The following is an 18177-nucleotide window of genomic DNA, read 5'->3' on the forward strand; positions in this document are numbered from 1 at the left end:
AAATGATGGAGAGAATATTCTTTCCAAAAAAGAGGTATAGAAAATGATGGAGAATATTTTTTCCAAGAAAAGGAGGTATAGAAAATGGAGAGAAGAAAAAGGAGGTATAGAAAATGATAGAGAAGAAAAAGGAGGTATAGAAAATGGAGAGAATAAAAAATCGAGAAAAGAGGTATAGAAAATGAAGAGAATATTTTTTCCAAAAAAAGGAGGTATAGAAAATGATGGGGAATAAAAAATTGAGAAAAAGGAGGTATAGAAAATGATGGAGAATATTTTTTCCAAAAAAGGAGGTATAGAAAATGGAGAGAATATTTTTTCCAAAAAAGGAGGTATAGAAAATGGAGAATAAAAAATTGAGAAAAAAGAGGTATAGAAAATGAAGAGAATATTATTTTCCAAGAAAAGGAGGTATAGAAAATGATGCAGAGAATAAAAAATCGAGAAAAATGAGGTATAGAAAATAGAGAGAATATTTTTTCCAAAAAATGAGGTATAGAAAATGATGGAGATTTAAAAATGTAGCAAAAGGAGGTATAGAAAATGGAGAATATTTTTTCCAAAAAAAGGAGGTGTAGAAAATGGAGAGATTAAAAAATCGAGAAAAAAAGGTATAAAAAATGGAGAGAATATTTTTTTGAAAAAAGAGGGTATAGTAAATGGAGAATAAAAAAAATTGAGAAAAAGGAGGTATAGAAAATGATGGAGAGGCTGCTTAAACCAGCCATCATACACAAACACCCATCTATGTTTTTACAAATTCCCCAGTGAATTTAGACAAATTAATTAAACACATTAATAAAATTGAAATCTAAAGTAAAAAATGACATTTATGGTAATTTGGTCATTTTGTTACCACTACACCAATAGAATAATATTGATGCTACAAGGATAAATAATCATCTTGCATGGAAAAAGACACCTTTTCAATCAACTTTATTAATTACACAAATTACAATATCCCAATATTTATTAAATATTATGTGGAAGAAATCAAATGGTTACAATTCTTTATTTGCATCAAAATCTACCACAGATGAAAAGTTTGAAGAATAAGTAGGAAAATAATTATGTGTCAAGATATACTGTACATGATATATAAACAAAAGAAAATGTTTGAGGTTAATATCATGCTATATATACTGGATGCTTATACGGAAACAACGCTGAATAATGCAAGAATAGGTTTTTAAAGAATACAGCAATGATTTTCACCCCCACTGTTTTTGCCTTTGTTATTGTATCCTCTATCTATGAACCACAACATGGGCACAAAGACTACAAATATGGCCACCGTGACAAAACTCTTTTTCTCTGTCATTTTCCCCAGAACAAAAGACCTGAGAACTACAGAGAGAATACGACTTCACGGCAATACATACAAAACTCCATGTTACTTGGATAGCAAACAATACAATTAGTTTATAAAAAAAATATTTTTTTTAACATAATTTACAAATGTAACCCTCTCACGCAAAATAGGTCCAGCAGTCCTACTATGTTACAGCAGAACTTCTGGAGGGAGACGGCACAGAACCTGGGCTAGGAACCTGGGCTAGGAAACAGAACCTGGGCTAGCATGGGCGGCGTTACGCCTTGTTTCCCGTTTTGTTAGAGATATTTTACCGTAGAGAAAGTGATTCACTTAAGTAGACAACGTTTTCTGAAAGGGATTTTACTAATTGTATTTCTAAAGTGGCCAGTCTACCCAGCCAGAGTTGATTTGAAACCATAACAGAACCTTTTTTTACTGCTTCCAAGCGCTGGCCGAGTTCAAGTTTGCTGTTAGTAGCCAATCACATGCTTATAGATCCCCACCTCCAGCAACATGATTGGTCCAAAAAAAAAATAAGTGAGAGGAAGAAAAAACACCCCGTTTTGAGCTTGTCTTCCATCAGACTTTAGATAGGTAATCTACGGTCTGACATGTGAGACTACCCTTTAGGTAACACTGGGGGTTTGATTTTCCCACTCCCTGACTCCGGGGGTTCAGGAGTGACCCCCGAGGATCTCGTCCAGATTAATATCCTTCATCCAGTCATCGTTCCCCGAGCCCGACTTGAGCAGGGAGTCGATGAAGTCTGAATCTGTGTTGATGCCCGGCACCGTGTTGTCCCCCTCGGGCAGGAAGTCGAAGGTCAGCCGGTTGACCCGGTTGTTCTGGTAGGTCCCGGGCGACGGGCTTGCCCCCGAGAAGTTCCCGGCCGGCACCCTCTGCTCCGGGGAGGACTGGCTGGGGTTTCCCGGGATGGGCTGGTTGGTTCTGGAGGGCAGGTTGTTTCTTAGGGCAGGGTTCATACCGAGGAGCGGGCCCATGTCTGGTGCCACCTGGTTGGGCGGGCCGGCGTGCCGCTGCTGGTATGCATGGTTCGATGACCCGTCCAGCTTGGTGCCGTGTGGGGGCGGTGGGTTGGTGAGCCTCCTCACACCACCACCACCACCACCACCACCCAGCCCTGGGGCCACCCCCTGGCCTTGCTTCAGCCCCGGGAGCCAGGCCGCATTGACCCCTGACAGCAGTCCCGCCAGCCCCGAACCGGGGCCTGGAGCCGGGGCCTGCTGGTCGAGGGAGGGCCTGGAGGGCGGTGCCCCATTCATGGAGAAGGGGCTTCCCTGGGCACCGGGCCGCTGGAGGCGGGGTTTGTTGGCAGCGCCGGCGAGTCCCATGCGGTGCTGATTGGTCTGCGGCTGGAAGGGGCTGAGACAGGGGCCTGGAAGACCTCCGCCACCCACGCCAAACCTCCTGTCCCCTGGAGGAGGGTTCATCTTGGGGCCAGGGTTGTGGGGCAAGTGACAGGCCATGGGTTGGAGGCCGGTTTCAGGACCGTTGCTCATTGACTGGGAGGAGTTCATACCTTTAAAGAAAAGGAAACACACATCAAACACACACTGTTTTCTGTGTGTACTCTTGCTCCAATATCCCCAATGCTTGAGAAAAATGCCCCTAATGCCTGCTCCTAAATGACATGTACAAGAAACTTCCTTTAAATCAGTTTGAATTAAAGCTTTGGCAAACAACTAAATAGGATTTAGTAATACCAAACCCAGTGTAAAAGGTGCCTCTACTGTTGGCGTCAGGTTAGGGTTAGGTCCAGCAGGTATCAGGGTGGTCCAGAAAAGGTCTACCTGTACCTGTAAAGTGGGTCCCAGGTGGTCCTCCTCCCAGGCTCCTGGTCTGTTTGTAGTCCGGTGGCGGTCGCGTTAGGTGCCTGCTGAACTGGTCCTGTGGATTGTCCTTGTCCTGAAGCACCAAAACAAGAAGGAGGGAATAGGTTTAAAAACTGACTAGAAATGACAGACCTCTTCTCATATATTTTTAAGAGGTTGAAGAAATCTGTAAAAGATTTCAAAATACACAACTTGTTTCAGTCAAGGCTACGAAAAAGACGGATACGTTCCATTACCAAACTGTGTTGACTGTGACCGTTAAGGACAGTTAATACTCCTTTAAATACAAACTATGAATCACAAGCTCTGTAGGGAGCACGGCAATTTTAAGCTGACTCTGTCTTTTTTGTTCTTTTTTTTTCTCTTACCGCCTCGCTAAGGGGGTGAAGCGATTGGTTGAGCTGTCGCTGCAGAACCGGGGTTTTGGCGGGGCTTTTCTGCTGTCCAACGGCCACCAGAGGTCGCTGTTGTGCCTGAGACTGGCCGTTAACGGGCAGCCGGGGTCCGGGCGAAATACCCTAAGATAAGAGATAGAGAAATAGAGAGACACAACGTAGTGTTACTTTCACATCGGCAGTTTACCCCGGTTTGTTACGCTTGCTTCTGGCGCTGCGGTTTTGGACAGATAGCCAAGAGGACAGTGGGAAGACGGACACAATTGCAGTCGCACAAAAGTGAAAACGCAATTACAAAATCCCACCACTAGAGGACGGACATTCACCATAAACGGGTGATCGGTGTCAATGATGCCATTCAGTGTTCAGACTGTGGTACGGGCTACTCCCTCCTCCTCCCTCCGCAGAAGAACAGGGAAGACCCAGAAAAGAGGCTTTAATTTTCCGGAGGTGGGGGGAGAATTTGAGGAGTCCTTTTCAAGGCCTACATTTCCCCTGATGATTGTGTCTAAAGAGAGTGGGAGGAATATCAGAGACATGGGGAGCTGTGGGAGCTCAACACTGCCTGCCTTTAACCAGCGCTCGTTGACCCTCATTCATGAGTTACGCTTGACGTGACAAGCCCACTTAAAAAAACTCTTGGCTCATAAAACACGCCATTAGACAACAGAAATGTCTAAACTGATTTCTGTGTCCAACAACTCCTCCTGGCCAAAGTGCGGATTTCCAGGTAGTTTTTACCAGATGGAGGGATACTGTTGTGTGTTTAAGCCTTTGTGTTTTACTCTGATAACAATATAAAATATAATTTTTTTCCCCCTAACACATTGGTCTAATACGTGGGAACGGTGGGATTACTTTTACAAGCATCTGCTCTCAGGCAATAAATTTCACACACACACGCACACACACACCTATAATTATTAGTCACAGTGTTGAAACAGTTTAGATGAAAAGGGTGATAAGAGATTTGGGAGACCACATTGGGCTCCTGATAGAAATACAATTAAAAAGTTATCAATCAGATATCACTGTGTAGATATCCAAGCCCTCCAAACTGCTGTAATCACGGATGATAACAGACCTGGGAAAAACTCGCAAAACGGTTGGTTGTTACGCTTGTTCTCGCTTAACCGCACAGTGGGGACAGAATAGGAGCAGCGATAAATATTAAAACAAACATCCGAGACGTCACGGGCCAATATTTATTCAGAACATTAACACTGGCAGCCAGCGGCTGGTTGGCCCCCCGTCTAGCCAATGAGGTGGTTCGGTGGTGGTGACTGACCGTGTCCAAACAGTTGGTCACTATACCGGTGCTGGTTCGGTTCACTTCATCCTCTCCAAGCCACCGTGAGAATCCTTTAACTGTTTGGACGAAATCTGATGGGCTCTTTGTTGTAAGAAAACACCAACACCACCTCCTCTCCTACCAGCTTCCCACCACCATCTTCCCCAAAACCACAAGAGTTGTGTTTTGCTTGTGTCTTAGTGCGAGTCCCCCTCTCTCTCACTGTCTCTCTGTCATCTCGATGTGTCATGGATGCCGTGTGTGTGTATTCTTCATCTTACTCTAACTGGGTTCTCAGCTAGTCCCCACTGTAAATGAGTCCCACATGTTGGGCAGAGAGAGAGCGATGGGGAGGGAAGGGGAGGGAGAGACGTAAAGGCAGGCAGCTGACAGAGATTCTCTCTCTCTCTCTCTCTCTCTCTCTCTCTCTCCATGTCTGTCCCCTCTCTGTGTTTGTGTATTTCTCTGTCTCCCTCTCTGTTTCCTGCTCTGTCTGTTTCTCTCTGTCTCGCTCTCCCCCTCTATGTCTCTGTGTCTGACTCCCCCCCCCCCCCCCCCACTCCCTCTCTCTCTACATCCTGCAGCTCTATAGCGCTACATCGTCCCCAGGGATAGCCTCGGCATCTGGACTTGGCCCCGGCTCACTTTCCCAGGAAACAAGCGCTCCCTTCACGGGCACCGCAGTCACACTGACCCCGCAATCCACCCTCCCACCCCTCTCCCACAACCACCACCCAACCCAATCCTTCCCTCTGCCCCAGGGCCCCTCCCCTCCCCGTTGCCGTAGTGACAATGGGTGGTGCAAGAACAGTGTGCATTTAAAGAACAGTGATTTTATATATATATATATATATATATATAAGGGCATTACAACCTCAGTCTATTACAAAAACAAAATCTGCTTAAGACAAACCTTACTAATTTGTTTGGGGATATCTGTAGCAGGCCTAGAGTGAATAGAGTTGTTGGTCATTAAAATTAGAAACCACATTTCATCGTAACTAATTCTGTTGGAGCCGTTAAGAAACATGCTATAAGATGTAAAAGAAAGCTTATTTCTCTCTCTAAAATGAGCCCAGAGCACTCAACACAACACAACAACAACAACAACTGGGCTGCCAACATGACAAGCAACGCTGGGAGGTTTATTCTAAGAGAACACAACACATCCAGCTGGATATCTTCCTCTACATTTGTTGAGCATTTTTGTTGCTTGCTACTAACACTGGATTCACTCATTTTTACATTCTTCCCCACCAGCAAACAGAAGCAACCTTAGCAACCGTTAGCCAGCAGCCCTCGGGTTTTATTCACCTAGTGGCGATCTTGCTTTTAAACGCTAGCTGGCTGGGGGGAACCGCGGGCGAAATCCCACAATCAGTACGAGGACCAAGATTGCCGCAAGTTGAATAAGGGCCCAGAGGGTATAGTTAAAAGCCAGAAGAAAGGAAGGGAACTATGTTGTTAGCTGGTGCTACATCGAGGGGGATTAGATCACCACTGGGGTCCCTTTATTTCCACCCATTACTAATTCAACTCACTGTGGGAAGATACTTCTGCTGCCCCCTCTGTGAAACAGCCAAGTATTTAACCCTAGCCACACTGCCTGGAGCTCTGTACACTAGCATAGCACCATGTTAGCATAAAAGTTGTGCTTATTATGGTAACATGATGCTATGCTAGTGCACAGGCCCGGTATTTAACCCTTGCAACACTGCCTGGTGGAGGTCTAGAGGCTAGCATGGTTTTTATGCTAATACTGTATGATGTCACGCTAGCACAGTGCTAACATCATGCAAACATGATTCTATGTTAGTGGGTAAGCCCAGTATTTAACCCTAGCCACAGAGCTTGGTGGAGGTCTATGGGCTAACATGGCCATTATGATAACATGCTCTCTTGCTAGCACAGTGCTAACATCATGTAGAACATGATGTTATGCTAGGGAATTAGCCCAGTATTTAATTCTAGCACACTGCCTGGTGGAGACCTATGTGTTAGTATGGAGATTATGCTAACATGATGTAATGCTAGAAGCTATTATCGTATCATCCCAGTGCATTAGCCAAGTATTTCACCATAGTCACGCTGCCTGTAGGTCTATACACTAGCAAAATATCATTTTAGCAGGATTAGTGAGCCATGGGGCTATGCTAGTGCTAGCCTGTTGGAAAAACACTTGGAGAATAAGAGCGCTGGCTGTCTTCGGTTGGCTGCTGGTTTGTCTTTTGGGAATCCAGATATTTTCTAAGCTTTCCTATGTTTATTCTGTAGATTCCAATAAAACACATTGCTGTATGTAGCACACTCACGAATATGATTTACAAACAGATATGTTATGTGTGTGTATGGTAAAAACTGTCAGTACAATATGCCTCTGTGTGTTTATTTATCCTTTGTTCAATGCTATGACTGTTTCATTGGGAATTTGTTGGCTCGTATTTAAGCGTTGTGTAAGTGAAGTGGATGCAGAGCACGCGTGTGCGTGTGCGTGTGTGCGTGTGTGTGTGTGTCTGTGCGCGTGCGTGCTTGTGTGTGTGTGTGCGGATTGGGCAACCCGCATATTTTATAAAACTACAGCTCTTCATGGAACCATATGGTCCACGCCGCACTGCTGAGAGGAGGCTAAGGGCAAAACAACCACACGTAATGATTGATCTACAATAGGCCTGTAATACTGCGGTATCCATGGGCATATCTTTGGTCACGGTGGGGATTCGAGACAGATATGTCCTGTGCAATAATCTTGATTGATAATTCAACTCTGCGGACCTGGCCCATTTGTGTCCACATGCATTTTTAAAGTACTGTTTATGCTTTTGATTGTATTTAGGTAGTAGTCATTTATTTACTATTATATATAACCAAATGACTACTATCTATATAGTGATTATTTAGCAATTTTGTCATGGTAGGACCACAGTAGTCCAGTAGACCATTCAAATGCTTTTATGTCTTTTATTCAGAGGGATTGTTACCCTATTGCTATCAAGTATAATTATATTATGAGGTCAACCCAAAAATAACATCATAACCTTAACATAACCTACAGAGTAAAAAAAACGCATACATGCTCTTTTTTTTGAGCATACATGCTCTTTTTTTGTCTTGGTCAAACCAGTTGTGTTTGATGTTACTTCAAACAGTCCAGCAGAGTTTTAAAAAGAGTGATCACGTGCAACACAAATGATATATTTGATCTATAGACGAAAGCATCCAGAGATACCAGAGAGAGACACAGACACAGAGACAGAGAGAGAGAGAGAGAGAGAGAGAGAGAGAGAGAGAGAGAGAGAGAGAGAGAGAGAGAGAGAGAGAGAGAGAGAAAAGGGAGTTGGGGGAGAGCCTCCTCAATCATAACAAATCAGTGCTTGAACCTCCAGTACACAGCTAAGCAGATTACCGTCATTTTCCTCCGCTTGTCCCTTGTAGCTAACAACTTCCAATTAGCAAACCCCGCTGCGCATATCTGGGGCCTGACGGGAAGCCACCGTGACAGCCAGAGAATTAGAAGTCCTGCATGTTAATCCACCCGGCGCTGGCAATCTGTGTCAGCGTCAATGCGGGATGCATGCGGAGGAAATGAATATTCAAGGGAGTCGCGGAAGCAGCTAGCTGGGGCAGTAGCAAGGAGAACGACCGCCGCAAGCTAACAGCAGCACATTGTTCCTTCTCCCGAGTTTTGGCGGGGAAGGTCGTGAGCCTGGGAAAAGGCGGGAACATGTAGGAGAAGTGCAGTGCCCTACGAGTTTTTCCCAGAAGCAGTGCTGAGGTGTGTGTGATGTGCACGTATGTTGATGTGAGTCTGCACAGTGCTGCTGTGCATGTGCATTGTGCAGATGTGCCCGTGCACGTTGCTGATGTTCCATTTTCAGTTTTAATGTCAGTGCAAACAGTTTTTAGTCAGCAATTTGTAGCCATCGCATCACCTGGGTTTCATAATGCTGTTTGCGTCTGTTTAACACAATCACATATGTAGGCTGCTTTCCATTACTATGTCACTTATTCTCTTTTCTCTTAATGCTACCTACATATGGTAATCCAACGGTTAATCTGAGATTGTCACCTGGGTGCCCAGAGTCCATAAAAAAAAAAATATATATATATATCAAACAATAAATTGCAAATTGTTTTCAACATTCGCTACCAAATGTCACGTATTCACCACAATTAATTAGCGTTTATCATCTTCTTTCCCACTCATTATTACCTAACCCAATCAAAAAGCAAAAACATTGCACCAAAATTTCATCACTGATTGTCTGTAGCCATTTCAATCAACCAAAGTCTGCTGCTAGTCTTTGATGCTTGTGACTCTGTCTGACAGTGTGTCAGTAGACCTCTAGAAGGCTTATGCTTTTCTTCATGAAATAGCCAGCAAAGAAAATTCTCCTTTCTGCCGACACTGCAAGAGTACATTTTTGGTCACGCCCGGTGGAAATGCCGACATAAAAGATCATATTAAGACGGCCAACCATAAGCGCTGGCTGCAAGCGGGAACTAGCACAGTTGCGACCTACTCTAGAGAGGCAAATGCTGGTGACAGTGATCTGAAATGGGAAGCTCAGCAGGGGACCTTTGCCGAGCGCAAACATGTGCACAAGCGTGAACGCGCAGTGCACTTAAGGGTCCCGGTTTGGGAGTTTGAAAATGTGGTCACTCTATTCCTACATTTGGTCAAAAACCATTCATGAGCAAATGCCAGATACAATATGTGTTTTTAATAATTCTAACACAATTCTAACACTTTTAGCTGTCAGTATTTTTCCAAAATATTTCTCCACTTATAATAATAAAAATCTAACAACTGAAGGTGGAGCAGTAGGGGGGATGTTTTTAAATGAAACCAAATTGAATTTCTTCAAAAGAAAGGTTTAACCTTTTTTTTTTTAACCAGGGAAGCCCATTAAGTTTAACAATCAAATATTCAAGGTAGGTCTGGCCCAGTGGCCCAGTGTCTTATGGTGCATTTCTGCCAGCGGCTACGCTTCGGCCCAGCACGCCTCAGCCCAGTAGTGAGGGTGCGGTATAGCCCAGCTCAGTTACGGCTTGCATTTCCACCGCCGACACTACCCTTATGGTAGGCCGGGGTTTAAGCCGGATGGCGATAGCTGCGGCAGCTACGTAAGCATCGTGACCTCATAGCAGCCAGACAGTGTAGCCTGCTAATAAATCCAAGGAAAAATAAGAATGTGCACAATGAACAAAGAGCAACAATGTAGGACGTCCAAGAAGGATGTCAAACTTTTGCGAGACATTTTCTTCAATAAACTAAGCTTTCGCCGTTGTCCAGAAATACCTCACGGGTACTGTGTTTGCCACACCTTTGCATACTGAACCGACCCGCACCCTCCGGTGGAAATGCACCATTAGCCTTGCAGTGGCACCAATAATCCAGTGATGGTTCTGCACCACTGCTCCATGCATGTTGGCAAAACACTGAGGTGACACTCTGCTGGGTCTCCTGTTACTATGTGAAATATGCACCCTGTTACCTCAGTGCTGTCTACAGTATTTGTGTTCTACCACTTTTAAAGTAAACGTATTGTCTCAGTCTATGTAATTGCTTTACTAGAATTATAGATATTATAATTCACAATTTCTTACCTCATTATAGTAAATGTAAAAAAAATACTAAGACAATCAAGGACAGAAGGTAATAACATATCTTTGTAAGGAAGCAAATCCTCTTCGTAAACCAGAATCAGCCTGATTTGGCTTTGGACTTTAGATCAATCATCCAGACATAGACCTTGAAACACAGCTTGTCCGTTCTATTCTACTCTACCACCAGGCCATCAGTCACGGCGTGACGCTGGTTTAGTGCACATGGAAACCGGCAAGGTCTTACCTGCCGCTGGGCCAGTTTGAAATGTAGCCCCGGCCCGTGCTGAGGTAGGGGCTTCTGCTGCAGACACTGGGCCCCCGGCCCCGGGATCTGGGAGGTCTGGTAGTGGTGCTGGTTCTGGTTCTGACTCGGAGCGGACGGCGGCGGCTGCTGCTGCTGGACTGAGGTTTTGTTGAGGGCGCCCGTCATCACGGACATGGGTGCATTGGGCGGGGGCGCCACCTTGGGACTGAAGTGCAACGTGGGCTTGGTGCTCAGGACCTTCATGTCCAGGTGACCGCCGCCCACTCCGTTGTGGCCGTTGGCCTTGAAGAGGCAGTGGTTGATCCCCTTGGCCTGCGGGCCGGCCATGCGCTGGGGGTTGAGCGGGGCCAGGCCCGGCGGGGCCTTGTCCTGGGAGAAGCCGGGGCCGGCGGCGGAGTGGGAGTTGACGGAGGGGGCCCAGCCCGTCATCCCGGCGGGGGAGTTCTGGTGGTGCTGGAGGTGGTGGTGGTGGGGGTGATGGGGGTGGGGGTGTTGGTGGTGGAGCAGAGCGTTGGGCTGCTGCTGGTTCGCCGCCATCTGCTTGAGCTGCTCCGCGTGGGACACCTCGGGCCAGCAGGGCATGGGCCTGGGGGCCGGGCCGCCGGGGGGCTTCTGGCCCAAGGCGGCGGGCGACGCGGAGGCCAGGGGCCCGCCGGTCATGGTGAAGGAGGGCCCCGCGGACGCCGGTCGGAGCTGAGGTGAGCCGGTGTGCGCGTGGCAGTAGTCCGTCGGGGAGAACTCCGTCTTGATGGGCTTGTCTCCCATGAGGGAGAAGAGGCCGGTGGGGCCCCCCGTGGAGCCGGGCCGCTCCAGGTCCAGCCCAAAGGCGTCGTCCTGCTTCAGCATCTTCTCGAACTCCAGGTCGTTGAGCGACGGCACCGTCTTGGTCAGCTCGTCGAACAGGTCCTGGAGCTCGGGGTCGATCTGCCCGCCGCCCTCCTCCTTGAAGTCGAAGATCATGTCGGCGGTGGACTGGCCGCAGGACGCCACCTCGCTGGGCTCCTGCTTCATCTCCTTCAGCGTCAGGTTGAAGGTGTCGGCGTCCACGCTGTGGGGCAGCATGAAGCTCTTCCTGTGCAGGACGTTGGCCATGGACGAGGCCGCGGACGACGAGGCAGAGGGGTGGCCCTGCAGGGATTGGGGCTGGGCGAAGCTGTGGCCACAGGGGCCATGAGGCGGGCCCAGGCCCCCTCGGTCCAGGCGGGCCCGTTTGAAGTCGGAGCCAGAGAGGCCGCAGGAGAGGCCGTTCTGCTTGGGGTTGGGGCCCGGAACGTGGCCTTCCAGTTTCCTGCGCAGGGAGCCTTGGAGCTGTGGGGGACACGAAGGAGACAGGATGAGGATGGCTTTTGTTATATAAAACTTTATCATTTCACATGGTAACATATGGTTACAGTGCATTCAAACATGTGAGACAGACAAGGGTCCACTGAGTGGTTACAAACTGTTTTAATCACTAAAATAACCTAAAATAATACCTTTATTCAGCACAATTAGCGTGCCACAGCAGAAGTACAGCAATACATATTTGTATTTATTATATATATGTAAGAATAAAATAAAAATAATAATAAGTATATATAAAATATCTACATACAAAATAATAGTAGAAATATTGTTCAAACACACTGCTATTAGATATAATATACTTACACACAGTGTAAATATAATATTCAAAATATTTACTAGACGCCATACTGATAATAGGTTGTTGACCAGAGATCGTTAATCTCAACCTACAAATGATGTTAAAATGAAACAAAAAAACTGTTGTGAATCATTCATTCATTTCACAATTCATTCAATCAATCATTGTGAAAGTCAAACGGTAATCCCCACGTAATGTTTTTATAACAACGTCCGGCAAGTGTAGAATCATTGCCCGAGTGGTACATTAAGTGAGCCGCTTCACATTATGATACGTCTAAGTTACACTGCATGAATTTTAAAAACCATCCCCCAGCATTAACATGTAAATTAATCCCTTCTTACAAGTAGCTCCCAGCGACGTTCTGTCTACACAGCTGAATGTGAAGATCTCTGCTCGCTAAACGACCTTGTTTTAATTCAGTGCCATAAAGCAACTGTTACCATGGTACAGTCAAGCAAAAAAAATAATTACTCAATCGCCGAATTCATCGCCGTGTTGTAATATTAATAGGAACCCCTCCTCCTCCACCACTGAACCAGATATCCTGGAACCAAAAGAAACTATGGCACTTCAACGACTACCATCCCCTTACAACGCCATCGCCGTTAGCAGCAACACACAGTGGCTACATTACTCCAAACTAAACCACTCAGTGTAAAAAAGGCCCTATTGGACAAGAAGAGACAAGATACATGTGTTCAATAAGGGGGGATACCAGTGATACGGAAGAGGCTTTACAGGAATCTCATGTGGGTGACTACAGTGGGAAATAAAACTTCCTTTGTCTGTTCTCCCCTTCATTTGCATAAATGATATTCTCCCTCCACCGCTGCTTGTTAGATCGCCGGGTATTCCTTTGTTGTTTGAGTGTCTGATTAACGCGCGGCTGTGGGTGTACCTCTCCGCTATCTGTCCTCCCCGCGAGTGTCTTTGTTACACGTTAATAAGCACGTCCACCCTGCCTGAGTGTGGATGGCGAGGGCGGAACGTGGCCGCACAGCCTCATTGGTCGTCATCTCGAGACCTTTCTCGGACCGTCCAATCGAAGATCCGCTCAGACTCTTACCTTCCCTTACCTTCTTTGATCTGTTGTAATAACACGTAATGTGATGTGGGGGTATGGGAAAAGTCATTAAATAATAATATGATGCGTGTGTGTGTGACGTCTGGGCTAATAAAGATTCATTAATAATCAGATGTTTGTGTGTGTGTCTGACCGTCTGTCTCTGTGTCTGTGTGTCTGTGTGTGTGCATGCGTGTGTTTGTGTGTGCGGTGTGTGACTCGTTTCCCCCAAGTAGTGCACACATTGCCCTCGGTGGATTGTGTGGTCAGTATTTAAGTTGAGCTCACACAGAGCTAACAGAAGTGGAGCGAGCGGCCCCGGGGGCGGGGGGGGGGGGGGTCGCTCGCTGCTTGTGGAAACCTGACTGATCCGCTCCCTGCAAGGACATGCAAGACGCTGCCATCCCCACACACAGACGTGGAAACACTGGGTGCAACTCTACACCGACCCGCGCCTGCGAGAGCAGGGCATCAGTACCACAGCACACGGGAGTTATTTTCACCTGCTGGCACGCATCGCACAAAGATGTTTCACTATGCTGCTGCAGGGTTAGCTGATAATGCTAGCCTGGTGCACAGCTCAGGCTATTATGGTGCGCTGCTAACACTCACATGGTGCACTGCTACTATTCACATGGTTTGCCGTGCTGCCCACTCAAGCAAAGGGACGCTAACACTATCTTGGTGTGGCACTAACACCATAAGTGGGGTGGTGCATTCAAACCGATCCTGGTGTTTCAATCAGGACATTAATATAGCCCTGATGTAGCAGGCTAGCGTGCTGGTGATGACACTGATGACAATGATGGGGATGTTGAGTCATTAATGAGGCATAATTACAAATCGCTGTGGATCTCATATAGAGATGGCTGTCACATTTCCATTTGGATTGAATACAACATTAGGTGTATAGTAACACTGAAGGACTGAGTGCCACGGAAAGCGTTGTGGAACCACAATAAAAAAACACACCAATGAAAAGAACAACAGTGGACAGCTGGATCCAGGGTGGAAATGTATCAGAGGAATTATTTTTTGGAGTGTGAGTCGCTCAGTCTTGAGATTCTATTTAGTGTCATTAGCAGACAGTTTGGTTCATCCAGAGTTAATTAGAGTGAATTATTGCATGTCATTAAGGAGCAGTCAGGCTTGTTGGTGCATCTCGCTCAAGGATGACTACAGGTTAGACTGCAGACATTCTGGGTTCAAAACCCAGAACCTTTCGGCTGGGAGTCGGCACTATTCTGCCCCCTTCTTTCAGCGTGGAGATGAGGACCGGGAGACAGGGAGACAGGGAGGGAGAGAGATGGAAAGGGGCGAGAGAAAGAGAGATGGAAAGGGGGAGATGGAGAGAGAGAGATTGAAAGGGAGAGATTGAAAGGGAGAGGGAGAGAGAGATAGAGAGAGGGAGAGGGAGATGGAAAGGGGGAGATAGAGAGAGAGAGCGAGAGAGAGGGAGATGGAAAGGGGGAGAGCGAGAGAGAGAGAGAGAGATGCGTCCTCCTTCAAGGCCGATGGCCAGCCAGGGAAAACAGTCCATGAATAATGGAAGAGGCCAGTGGATGTGGTGCCCCTGTAACTCTGGCGTGACTCGTCCATGTAGCGACCTCGTTTAATAAACCGACTGCAGGCTGGCTGCGTCCCCCCCCCCCGGCCCCCTCCCCATTCAAAAGGTCATTGTTAAACCCTGGAAGGGCTTTGTGGCGCTGGAATTTTGTTAGAGTCGGATCATTGAAATCGGGGTATTTTCTTTTCAGTGTTGGTTCAGAGGTTTACAGAACAACTACTGTGTTTTATCAGTGAACTAAAGAGTGGTTTGTGTCTTGTTCAGCGGCGGGACTAAAGCTGCTCTGAACCCTGCGGGTAGATCTGCAAGTGACCTGAAAATAGATCTTTTTTTGATTAACATTTCATGAGCTTAGAAGCTCTGGATCTCTTTGAAAGTGACACTCTCTCCGTAAGAGAAGTTCTAACACATACGTACCGATTGTCTGGGATCTGTCCAACTGTATTGGGCACAAGCAACTTCCGATTCCAAGAAGGGAATGTGCTTGAACCCGTTTCCCTGTTTTACGACTTTTATGAATTTTCCCTTTTTTATTAAAAAAAATTTGAAAAACCTGCCTGAACCAGTTTCCCTTGTGAAATCACAACATATCAAAACAGAGCTAGAGAGCAACTCTATATATACTTTCTAGCGACACCTCATCGTCAATCAGGACGGCCCCTAACAAGCAACACTATCCAATCCACTCCAACATCTTCATCAACCCAAAAGCTACTGTTCAGAAGGGCTTTGTTCTGCTATAAAGGACCAGAGAGAGAGAGAGAGAGAGAGAGAGAGAGAGAGAGAGAGAGAGAGAGAGATAAAAGAGTAAAAGAAGAGTGAGAAACAGACAGACAGACAGAGGGTAGAGAGTACTGCAGTGGGAGGCAGATTCCCAGACGGTCGCCTCACAGCGAGAACCAAAGTGACATCAGCCAAGCAGCCATGTTGCCCACGTAACCCCCCCCCCCCTCACACACACACACTGTCTGCTGCTGCTGCTGCTGCACTCCAGTGCCCTGACCTTGAGGACAGTCATGGCTAACTGTCCCTCGAGGAGGTGTGTGTGTGTGATGGTTGGGGGGGAAGGGGGTGCCGGCTGCCAAACACACACACACACGCGCGCGCGCGCGCCACGCACAAAACTGCAGCTTAAACTGCAACCAATCAATCAGTAAAATGCATCGACAAAGTTGCACTGCACTTGGTTCAGTTGGTTCAGTTGCTTCGGTTGTCCTCAGCCTCTCTTGCAAGTCATTTGATAAAAGTGCCGTCCGTTCTCTCCACTAATATAAAGTCACTCCTAAAATGATACAGAGAGAGAGAGAGAGAGTGGTACAGAGAGAGTGAGATACAGAGAGAAGGAAGGAGTGATAGAAGATAGGAAGAAAGATTGTTATATAGTGCTACAGATGCAGAGAGGAAGTGTTATAGAAAGATAGGGAGAAAAAGAGAGGGATAGCGAGAGAGGGAGACAGAGGAAATATTATAGAAAGATAGGTATAAAAAGAGAGGGATATAGTGAAAGAGACAGAGAGGAATTGTTATAGAAAGATAGGGAGAAAAAGAGAGGGATATAGAGAGAGTGAGACAGAGATATTGTGCAGAGTGTCTCACCTCTGTGTTGGTTAATCTATTCAGCAGAGCCGGTAAACATCTTGTAATCACCCCCTGAGAGACTTACAAACCCTCTTCCCGGCTTCTGACACGCACAGAACAGCGCTACGGAATAAAAGCATCAATACCACTATTGTGTTCCTTGGGAGACGCAATATTTATGCGGCGGCGGTGCAGGTTACAACGTTCTACAGGAGGGCTGTGGTTTTATTTACGACGCGGAAGACCAGGGCCACGAGGACGTAGATCAGAACCATTGATCAGCTGGAGCCCAGTGCTGAACCCGAGAGGTGGCACTCATGTAATAACTAAACTCTGTGCTAAGTGAGATGGAGCCGACAGCCACTGGAGCCATTTGCATGCTACCACATTCATGCCACGGCAACGGTTTATTTGCTGAAAAAACAACATAAAAAGCAATTTTTCCATTTTCTACATGAATTGTGTTTGAGTTATGAGGCTGGGGTCTTGGTTGTGGGGGGACAGCCCTAACAGAGATAGTGGATGGAGAGATAAAGTAGGCCTAGAGATAGCAGATATAATCAAAGTAGGCCTACAGAGATAGCCAAGACACACAGTAGGCCAGAGATAGGATAGACACAGTAGACCTACAGAGATAGCAGATACCTACAGATATGAGATAGGTAAATACAGTAGGCCTACAGAGATAGCAGATAAATACAGTAGGCCTACAGATAGCAGATAGAGATACAGTAGGTCTACATAGATAGCAGATAGAGATACAGTAGGTCTACATAGATAGCAGATAGAGATACAGTAGGTCTACATAGATAGCAGATAGATAAATACAGTAGGCCTACAGAGATAGCAGATAAAGCTACAGAAGACCTACGGAGACATCAGATAGAGATACAGTAGGTCTACATAGATAGCAGATACTGTAATACAGTAAACCTACGTGGAAGGCTTTGGCTCCTCAGCACTTTGTCTCCCGCAGTTCCTGACACAGTTGTATTAGATTGAGGCGGCCCTCCAGGGACACACAGGGGAAAAGGACGAGCAGCAGCAGAAAAAGAAGAATAAAGACAGAGAGACAGGGAGAGAGAGAGACAGCGAGTGAGTGAGAGAAAGCGAGAAAAAAAGAGAAAAATAGAGAGAAAGAGACAGTGAAAGAGAGAGGCAGCGAGCGAGAGACAAAGAGATACAGCGAAAGAGAGACAGAGAAAGAGAGACAGTGAATGAGAGAGACAGCAAGAGAGAGATAGAGAGAGAGAGCTGGTCTTTATGGCAGCCTTTGGGAAATCGGCAGTTCATAGGAGCCGTTTTAAAGGAATTTGTTTGCATGTTTTTTTACAGTAGAAACTCACTATCAACTAAACAAAGGAAGAAGTCCCCGACTGTTGAATACATACATACATACATTTATTTTATAATTGCAATGTAAAAATATATGTTCTTTCTGTCAAAAATTGAATCTCATTATTACCCATGTGGCACGACTTTTCAACCAGAGATTTAATATGAATGTGCTGTTCCTTCCTACTCTTTGGTGCTTGAAATAGAGCTATACCATCACGCATTAGAGGAATATTAAGCTACTGGAAACATCCGTCTGA

General features: G+C 46.2%; 1 protein-coding gene across 1 annotated transcript in view; it reads right to left on the reverse strand.

The window, feature by feature from the left end:
- Nucleotides 1-921: 921 nt before the first annotated feature.
- The window catches only part of maml2 (mastermind like transcriptional coactivator 2), a 29160-nt gene continuing 11904 nt past the window's right edge, over nucleotides 922-18177 (reverse strand). Inside the window, exons 2-5 of the mRNA XM_084466711.1 lie at nucleotides 10706-12034; nucleotides 3537-3686; nucleotides 3133-3241; nucleotides 922-2855 (exon numbers count right to left, since the gene is read on the reverse strand). Coding sequence (XP_084322837.1) covers nucleotides 1990-2855; nucleotides 3133-3241; nucleotides 3537-3686; nucleotides 10706-12034 — 2454 coding nt within the window. The 3' untranslated portion in view covers nucleotides 922-1989. The remainder of the gene's footprint in view (nucleotides 2856-3132; nucleotides 3242-3536; nucleotides 3687-10705; nucleotides 12035-18177) is intronic.

The sequence above is a fragment of the Micromesistius poutassou genome (genome assembly GCF_964030765.1).
Source record: "Micromesistius poutassou genome assembly, chromosome: 4".
In the NCBI taxonomy this organism is placed as follows: Eukaryota; Metazoa; Chordata; class Actinopteri; order Gadiformes; family Gadidae; genus Micromesistius; species Micromesistius poutassou.